The 9785-nt window shown below is 42.8% G+C and overlaps 1 protein-coding gene across 1 annotated transcript in view; it reads left to right on the top strand.

The window, feature by feature from the left end:
• The window catches only part of LOC308175490 (HORMA domain-containing protein 1-like), a gene marked incomplete at both ends in the record, with an annotated part of 14802 nt that extends 6633 nt beyond the window's left edge, over positions 1-8169 (top strand). Inside the window, 15 exons of the mRNA XM_080551151.1 lie at positions 2280-2316; positions 2426-2446; positions 2689-2715; positions 2949-3016; positions 3527-3678; positions 4051-4208; positions 4552-4668; positions 5166-5223; positions 5354-5415; positions 5985-6105; positions 6420-6542; positions 6934-6938; positions 7056-7154; positions 7633-7701; positions 8080-8169. Coding sequence (XP_080407277.1) covers positions 2280-2316; positions 2426-2446; positions 2689-2715; positions 2949-3016; positions 3527-3678; positions 4051-4208; positions 4552-4668; positions 5166-5223; positions 5354-5415; positions 5985-6105; positions 6420-6542; positions 6934-6938; positions 7056-7154; positions 7633-7701; positions 8080-8169 — 1207 coding nt within the window. The remainder of the gene's footprint in view (positions 1-2279; positions 2317-2425; positions 2447-2688; positions 2716-2948; positions 3017-3526; positions 3679-4050; positions 4209-4551; positions 4669-5165; positions 5224-5353; positions 5416-5984; positions 6106-6419; positions 6543-6933; positions 6939-7055; positions 7155-7632; positions 7702-8079) is intronic.
• Between the last annotated feature and the right edge of the window lie 1616 nt (positions 8170-9785).

The following is a 9785-nucleotide window of genomic DNA, read 5'->3' as shown; positions in this document are numbered from 1 at the left end:
ATGGCCAAAAAAAAAAAAAATGAATATACAGAATATAAACTTGTGACTGACAGTCACATACACACACAAAGATCATCAGCTATAATATAATACGAAGTAGGCCTACATGAGCACAAAAGCGGCTAACGTTACTGATTAACTGTTTACTGTAGTGCAGAGAGATGGTAGTCGTAGGCGGCGTATCAAATGACAAAGCTAAACGTTTAATGAAGGACATGAACGATTGTCAACAACACACTCAAGCAGTAAATAGAACAGTCTAAACAACTTGGGTACTACGGACGGAACAATAGTCTCAACCTATAGTTCCGTGCGTGAATTATGTCAACCCACCACATTACAGAAGTAAAATCACAGTCAGATGGAGCATTCGGTAAACAGCTGAGTATCAGCTGAGTTAAAGAAAACAAACTCTTACCTTTGATGAGACCCACATGAGCCCTGTTTTCCCGTACTTCTCCCGTGTGTCTCTTATTGTCCAAATGTTCCCTGAATTTTAGCTGCATGTTTTTCCAGCATGTAATTCCGTTGTCAATAAAAAAATCGTCTCCCCTTCTTTTCCCCTTGCTAAAGTGACGGCACATAAGAATCGTTTTTTGACTTGCTAATGTCTGCTAACGTAGCACTTGAAACTGGCGCCGTTCTCTGGACTGCAGCTGCTCCCGCGTTAGCATTAGCATCCATCTTTTCTTCTCCCTTCTCACCGTCACGAGCTCAAATGACACTTGTCGGCCGATCTAACTCTTAACACTCACTTACAGGACTTCTGACACCATGTCGTGTTATTCTATTAAACATACACGTGAGTCCTTCTGTATTTCAATGTAAGTGTCTTTATTTTAACTCGCTCTGTAAGCTCTACAATACTGGTCTCTTGTTGTCTCGTAGTAACCTGCCCACCTGACCTGGGGGGTATTCCATCAACGTCGCTAAAGGAAAATCCTGGCTTATTTTTGATAACTCTCGCGAGACCTATCAGAATATGCCTGGATATTTGTAAGAACTCTCGCGAGATTTATCAGACTAAACCTTGATTTTCCCTTTAGCGATGTTGATGGAATACCCCCCGGATGTCACTACGGTGGCCTGTACACAATAACAATAATACCACAGTTCACATTTAGACCAATCAGGAGCCCTTGTGTCACGTCGTCAACTGAATGTCATTAATCTGATTTTGGATCAGCGGTTAGAGAGAGATGGGCGTGGATTTAGGTGCACTTTTAGTCAACATCCATTATAGCGCTGATCTAGGATCAGATATATTTTAATCAGCTAAAATGTTTTTTTTTTTATTTTTATTTTTTTGAGAGCTTTTTTTTGTTTGTTTTTTTGTGGACTGAATCAATTCGTGGCGGAGGAAATTCCATCGTGGCGGCCCGCCACCAATAAATGCATGTAGAGGAAACACTGTGATATATCTTGATGGTCCCAGAATGTGTGTCTGTTAAATCATGTGACACAGTCTGATCATTTGGTCCGCATGTCGGCAACCAATCAAAATGTTCAGACTTTTCTTTTGAAACACGGAATGTTGAGAATCACAACACAACAAACTCGCTAGTCAAGCCAAAATACTGCAACGAAATGACGATAATCCCCACTGCTGCCTAGTTAACTAGAACACTACTTTCCATTGTTAGCAGGCTCACAAAACAAGCTGTGTTAGTTGACTAGTGATGTGTCAGTGATTTTCAACAACGCTGAAATAGTATTCACATTTTTCCAAAGAAAAGTCAGATCATTACATCGGATCCCGGCATGAGGACCAAAGCATTAATGTGTCACACATCACACTGAACACACAGTAGGTTTTAACGAGGCAGTGCCACTACCACCTACGACTCAGGGAATGGACCTATCGCTAAGCCACGCCCCAAAATAGAAATTGTCCAATCATATCACAGGAAAAAGTAACTTCAGGCAGAAAACTCAGACAAACAACTCGCTAATATCTGATGGTGAAAAGCTTCTAGACAAAATATTCTTGTCATCTTTAAAAAACATGTCTATTACTTGCTGTGGTAAACCAGAAATCAGAAATTTGCCAAGTCCCGCTCCCCATTATAAGTCATTGAATGTCATTCAGTCACGGTCGGTCAGTCAGTCACTGTCAGTGAAGCGTTGTTTGTTTGTCCGAGTTTTCAAAAGGGGCGTGGCTTAGTAATAGGTCCATTCCACAGTGCCCTTCTAGATGCGTGTGGGAAATGCTCGATCCTCTATTCAGTGTTCATTAGATGTCTTCACATTACATGTGTCTTTTCTTTATGCTCTACCAGGATGCAGGGATGCTTTGATGCCCTTCAGAAAAAATATGTAAGCTAACATCAGGAAACCCGGATTGTTTTATAATGATTGTTTTAGTGAATACATGTTAAGCTGGTCTGTACTACTTACTTTTTTTCAATTCATGTTTTTCCATCAGTTGCGAAATGTGGTCCTGTCTGTGAGTATATCTATATTATAAAATCATAGTTGGATTTTTATTAACACACAGTACTGTAGTTATATATATGGGATATAAGAGATAGTTCTTTTTTTTTCTTTTTTATTGAGCCATGAATGACAGTTTCACCTGGTCCGTGGACTACTTTCAGTTTAAGGAACCACCTGACTATTAGGTTTATTAAAAAAAGAAAAAAAAGTGAACTATGCCTTTAAAGTCTACATTCTCCTGTCCCCTTCCAGATATACACTGATCCAGAGGATCCAATGGTAATTTGAAACTTTCTTTTTACTCCCAATTAACTGATGTCAATAACACTCAACGTGAATTACTTAATCCACATGTACTGTAGCTTGTTGCTATGTAAAGGGGATCGCAAAATTCAGAAAACATTATATACATAGTGAGTTTTTAATACTTAACGATTTGGGGTTCAATTCTTACTTGAGCCTCAAATGTTGGTGTACTGAAGACCTCTCACTGTGTATACCACCACATGCAGAAGGTCACTGAATGCTACCAGTTCAAAGTCCAGTACACTGGAAGTGGACCCCAGATGGACTTTGAAAGGTATAGCTCTCTGTGTGTGTGTGTCTCTCTCTCTCTCTCTCTCTCTCTCTCTCTCTCTCTCTCTCTCTCTATTTCTTTCTCTCTCTCTCTCTCTCTCTCTCTCTCTCTCTCTCTCTCTCTCTCTCTCTCTCGCTCTCTCTCTCTCTCTCTCTCTCTCTCTCTCTCTCTCTCTCTCCCCCCCTCTCTTTCTCTCTCTCCCCCCCTCTCTCTTTCTCTTTCTCTCTCACTCTCTCTCTATTTCTTTCTCTCTCTCTCTCTCTCTCTCTCTCTCTCTCTCCCCCCCTCTCTCTTTCTCTCTCTCTCTCTCTCTCTCTCCTTCTCTTTCCCTCCCCTCTCTCTCTCTCTCTCTCTCTCCCCCCCCCTCTCTCTCCCTCTCCCTATGTGAATTCCAATGCTTACAAATATACGGCAGCATTTGATTGAAGAAACATTTGATGAGGGAAAATGTAAATGGTGAAAAAATAAATAAAAACTAATATCAAACTAATATACTTTGTACTTTGATCTTAGCAAAAACAACAACAAAGTGGCAAAGATGCCTTGCAGCAACACCAAGAAGGCCAGCATCCTGCTGGTGCGTAAGCTGTACACGCTGATGCAGAACCTGGGGCCCCTGCCAGACACCGTCTGCCTCAGCATGACACTCGGCTACTATGACGACGGTGGCTACAGCGACAAACACCCCCCTCACTACGCCTACTGTATCTAGGGCCAGGAGTTTTCTGTTGGCATGGTGTAAAAAAAAATCGGATATTATTATTACATATACTCATTATTATTATTATTATTATTATTATTATTACAATGCACAATTTAAACAGCTCTGTATAGGAAGCTGTATCATGCAGTGTTTGAAGTTCTATCTTATGTATGTGTGCATGTGTAAGTGTATCTGTAAGTGTATGTGTAACTGTTTGTGTAACTGTAAGTGTATCTGTAAGTGTATGTTTGTATGTGTAACTGTTTGTGTAACTGTGTAAGTGGATGTGTAACTGTGCTGCGTGTGTGTGTGTGTGTGTGTGTGTGTATCTCAGTCACTCCACAGGACTACCAGCCCCCAGGCTTTAAGGAGGGGGGCAGTGACAGCCTGCGGTTTGAGAAGGAGCCCGTCAGACTGACCATGGGAGAGGTGGTCACCCCCTTCCACACCCTGAAGGTGGACGTCACTACAGAGAGAGACAGGCTGGAGCAGGTAGGGAGGGATGAGGGTTCAGGTAGGAGGGATGAGGGTTGAGGTAGGAGGGATGAGGGTTGAGGTAGGAGGGATGAGGGTTTGAGCATTGGAACACATGGGAAAGACTTTTCAAACAAGTGAAGACCAATACCATCGTCCTCAGTGGGAAAGTGTTGAAAAGTGCCAACACATTCCAATCAGATGTTTCAGCATTGAAATCAGGAACGTTTAAATACAGATACTTTTTATTATTATTATTATTATTATTATTATTATCTTAACAATTGCAATCCATTTTCTACCAACCAATGCAAGTCAAGAAGTACAGTGAGGATTGACAGCTGTGTGCCTCTCTGGATAGGTGGGGGAGGAGGCGGAGGAGGAGGCGGAGCCTGTCTGCCTGAGAGACAGCTGGATGCTGAGCATGGAGGAAGAGGAGGGGGGGACCATAACAAAGACGAAGATTACCAGCCAGCAGGTGAGGCCTCGGGTTAGGTACATGTGTCTTAAGTAAGTGAATCATCTGTACATTAGTCATCATAGGTCATGTTAGGACCCGGTGCCATTGGCAGTCACAATGCTATAAGTACCGGTACTATACTGCACATTTCTACCTGCAACTTAACCTCTGAATGTTCCACCCACATGAATGGGGTCCTTGTTTTCGGTTATTGTTTGGTTTCAGACAATGCAGCAGCATGGGATCACAGCAGTGGAGGCTGGTGGAGGTAGAAATCGGAGGACGGGTCATTGTGATACCATTCCTCATTACTTTCCATGCATTACAAGATCTAGAAATCCTCCGATTTCTACCTCCACTGGATCACAGATAAAAAAATAAAATAAATGGAATACATTCATTCACTTGCCTTCAGTCTGTTTTCAAAAAAGTAATTTCAGACAGTGTGTTTCTTAGGTACCATTTCAGCGGAATGTAGTCTGTATCACGTTGTATACGGTGTTTTCCACTTTTAGAGTCACACAGAGACACATTTGGGAAATTCTGACGGCAACTCTTATTTGGACAATGCAGGTAAGACCTCTCTCTTCTCTCAAGTCTATGTCAATTATGTTTCCGTGAACAATGGAAACTGCAGTGTGTCTTGATTTGCTTTTCCAATTTATCTGGGAAAATGTGTTTTGTTTCGTTTCACACACACAAGAGATCCAGGTGAGCGGTCAGAAGACGGTGGAGGTGTGTGAGGAGATCACAGGCAACTCACAGGTGAGAGCTCGGCTTTTTCCATCAGAGCTGTACATTTCTGGAACTTAATACCCAGCTCTATCAAACAATGTTCTACCCTGACCGGCTTTAAATCAAAACTGAGATCATGGCTGATAGATAACCAATCGTGTGACCACTGACCACATAGAGCCAAAAAATGTTTTTATGATGTAATATTTTATGTAATGTGTGATGTTTTTATTTTCTGTAGTTCTGTTTTATGTGATATTTTTATGTCCTGTAGTTCTGTTTTAAACTCAATGTTTATAACATCTGAGGCCGTAATTCCCCTGTGGATTTACCTGCCCAGGGACTGCTGATGCAATTTAGCTACTAATTCAGGACACACACAAGCACACACACAAGCACACACACAAGCACACACACACAAGCACACACACACACAAGCACACACATACAACAGGGTTAGAGGGCTACAGGTAGGCAGGCCAGCCAGCCAGGTTATGTCAGGTAGAATGTTAGTTTACTCTGCACTAGTAGTAGTTATGCATGAGAAGTGTTGAGGACACACACCTATGCTGGAGGCTGACACACCTTCTCCCCGCTAGCAGGACGTGTTTCAAGACGTGCGGAGACATTTCTCCGTGGTGGAGTGGGCCCGCCTGGCAGAAGGGGAGAAGATCCGCTACAAGAGCATGAAGCGGAACCACCTGGCCCTGCGGGCTCTAGGTGACTGCTGCTGGGGAGACAGGGCTGTGTGGATGGCATGGAGATATATATATATATACGTATATATATATATATATATATATATATATATATATATATATATATATATATATATATATATTATACAGGGCTGTGTGGATGGCATGAAGATATATATATCATTAATTTATTTATAATTATTTATTTTATACAAATGTTTTTATTATCAAGTACATTAATAGTGTAATCTAGTTCTCAGTCTCCTCATAGCCACAGTGCAAGCCAAACTGGTGCACTCTGTCATATAATATTTTGTGTGTGTGTGTGTGTCGCAGGGGTGCCCTGCACCGTACCTGCATTTATGCAGCGGCGCATGGGCCATATAACCCCCCCTCCTGCACCCAGAGACTCTGAGGAGGAGGAGGAGTGGACGCCGGCCCTGGAGAGACGCCCCCCAGGTAGAGCTGGAGGAGAGGAGGAGGAGGAGGAGAGGAGGAGAGGAGGAGGAGAGGAGGGTGTCAGAAGCAGTCTGTCCAACTCCCACACTGGTCATCCTGCTGGTGGGAGGAGGAGAGGAGGAGAGAGTTGGTGTTCCAATGAAGCACATTGTGTTGCATTTGTGTATAACATGTGCTGATTGATTGATTGATTGATTGATTGATTGATTGTAGGGATGTGTAACATTTATAACGTCTCTGTGATTGGTTCCCCCAGCACCCCGGAGCTTCCACCCTCCAGCCCGGAGACCAGCAGGGAGACCAGCAGGGAGACCAGCACACACATACAAATCCAGAGGATCACGGCAGGAAATAAATCCTAGGATTTTATTGTGTGCTGATTCCCCGACAGCCCATGTAAGTGTATGACATTATGGTATTGATAATACCTTTTTATGTACCATTTCACGATTGTCAAATAAAAACTAACTAACTAGTGTAAGCGTGACTCCACCTGTGAACCTGACTGACCAGGCTGTGCTGCCTCAGGGGGACACTCTGGTGGAGGGGACCTCCGACCTGCAGGTGGCGACGACGAGGACCCGGTCTGGACGTGTCGTCAAGGCAACCACGGTCAGTTGTTCTCCTACTGAACTACTTGGAGTTCAGAATTTGTATTTCCAAACGTTTTGAATTGTGCTCCCAGTCCAAACAGGTTGAAACCGGTTCTCTCAGGCCAACTGGTCTACACTGATGTTACTTAAATGAGGCCTACAACTGGTATTTGGTATACTTGATATTTGGTGTTTACCCAGCATTTCAAGATTCAATTGAAGATTATAAAAAATGTTTATTGTCTATCACATAATGATAGAAAATTGTCTTAGGTTAGGGGGTCTCATTCTATTTCAGACCTTTTCTTGTTGAACACGAAGCATTAGGTTTGTGGGGTTAATTGTTGTGTGTGTGTGTTTGTCTGTGTGTGTGTGTGTGTGTTTGTTTGTCTGTGTCTGTGGTGTGTGTTTGTATGTGTGTGTTTGTGTGTGTGTGTGTGTGTGTGTGTGTGTTTGTGTGTGTGTGTGTGTGTGTGTGTGTGTGTGTGCACGTGCAGGAGAGCAAGGTTGACACCAAGCGGGAGCGCATCAGTAAGAAGAAGCCCTCTCCGTGGCAAAACAAAGAGGTGAGGTCTTAGGTCTTATGATGTCATGAAAAATAGTCAAACCACGGTTTGAATTATGGGCGGGATTGGGGTGTCAGACCCCCCTAATTAAGACTTGGACTGCCCCAAAAGAGGTAAAAACAACGGGTCGGTGGGGGGGGGGGGTCGAAACATAATTTATGCCCCCTCCCCCCCAAAAGTTGACCCCTCTGATTGTCACTGCACTCTGAGTCAGACGCATAAACCACATACATACATACAGGGTATCGCTTGGTCATATGAGTGCTTCATAATAACAGCTTTCTGAATTTGTATTTGTCGTATCATACCAGTGCCAGTTGAAACTCTCTCCGTCGCTTGTATAGCCTCACCTACAAACCTTCCTGTTCTGATTGACAGATGTCCCAGTTTCAGTTTCCCGGCAGTCAAGATGTCCGGTCCCCGTTGCCTAAGCAACGCAAGTTCAGCGAGCCCAAAGACCGCTTCTAACTTCCAACCAATGAGACGACAGCATCGACGTAGATTCTACTCCTCGTTTGACACAAGGGCATTTTAGTGATGTAATTTTAATAATTAATAATTTTGTCATATAGATTCTAAGTGTCCATACATTGCCAGCATCAAAACCCCTATTCATCAACTGAAGAAACCAATTTCTCGTCCTGTCATTACAGAAGGAAATTATTCTTTGTCAGTCAGTCTCCTTATGTTTATGGTTTTTGTTCCATGGTTCAGTTGCAGTCTTATATGAAGTGTGGAGACATTAAAGGTGTGTCGTACGATTCTGTTATTTTAGCATCTGTGCTGTTTGTAAGTACAGTACTGTTTCAAATGGTTTTGGTTGTAGGAAACGACCAGTTTGTCCAAGGAATACCACAAACTTTTAGTTGCAATACGAATGTATGTAAAAAAAAGTTGTGTTTTTATTTATTATTGCATAATATATATGGTCTGATTACACAGTGTCTTCCTCTTGGACGGTCTTTGATGAGCTGTTTCACGCTGTTTCAAATTAAAGTGTTTTGTCTTTGTGAACAACAAGGCCTTGTTTCTGGTTATTATAGCAGATGGTTCTACACTGTGGTCAGGGTGGTCAGGGTTCCCAGGGGCCTTGAAATCCTTGAAGGTTTGTGAATTAGAGCAAAAGAAAATCAAGGTCTTAAAAGTTTTTGAAAATAGACATGGGTCATTGAAAGTGCTTGAATTCCCCTCTCTCTCTCTCTCAAAAAAAAAAAAAAAAGCAAATGACTTAGCTCGTCAACTAGTAAATACACATATTTCACAATATATTGTTTTGCTGTGCTGTGGTAGAGAAGGCAAGAGACCATCTAGTGTTCACACATTCAAGCCTCTCTTTTTAATTGTTGTCTGTGAGTGGATAGTTCCTATTATATAAATTCTCATCTAGATCTGTCTCAAACTATGCCGTGTTGGGTCCTTGAATTTGAGGGAATTGAGTCTTGAAAGTCCTTGAAAGGTGCTTGAATTTGATGTTTCAGAAGGTGTGTGAACCCTAGGTAGTGTTCTGCCTCCATCAGCAGTGCGCCTCTGAGTGCACCTGTTTCTACCTCGCGGTCGGAGACAGGAAGTATAAGCGCTCGCTGCAATTGCAGATTAAAGACGCCTCGGCTTTCCTGTCTGCAAACACAATGATGCATCAGTCTCTGTCTCGCTGCAAACAACAATAGCCGCATTCTCAGCGGCGTCTCAGAGAGTGATTGCAAGTCTCATCTGAAGCGCCGCGCCATTTTGCTCGCGACGTAAACCTTAATGAAGCTGTTAAGTGAAATGTGATTATATCTGTACTGTGATTGTGAATAATCTCTCATTATCCCAACCTAATGTCCTCTTAATGACTGGGTGCGCTGGGCATTACCAAGCCTCTGATCTGCTTCCTCTCTCATTATGAGGTGTGGAGCTCCCCCTGGTGGTAGATGTGGGAACCACGGGAGGCTGGTGGAGGCAGAATAATGTCACGTCTGAATCAGAATCAGTTTTATTGTTACGTCCCATTATACCAGTATAAGAGAGTCAAATTGTCAGGTTGGGAGGGGGGGGGGGTCACATTCACACCTTGTATCATAAACACAGTGGCAAGGCATTCC

Source organism: Nansenia antarctica, assembly GCF_963989245.1.
Source record: "Nansenia antarctica genome assembly, contig: SCAFFOLD_132, whole genome shotgun sequence".
Lineage (NCBI taxonomy): Eukaryota > Metazoa > Chordata > Actinopteri > Argentiniformes > Microstomatidae > Nansenia > Nansenia antarctica.
The sequence above is the reverse complement of the archived record's forward strand: the minus strand, read 5'-3'. Positions and strand labels throughout refer to the sequence as shown.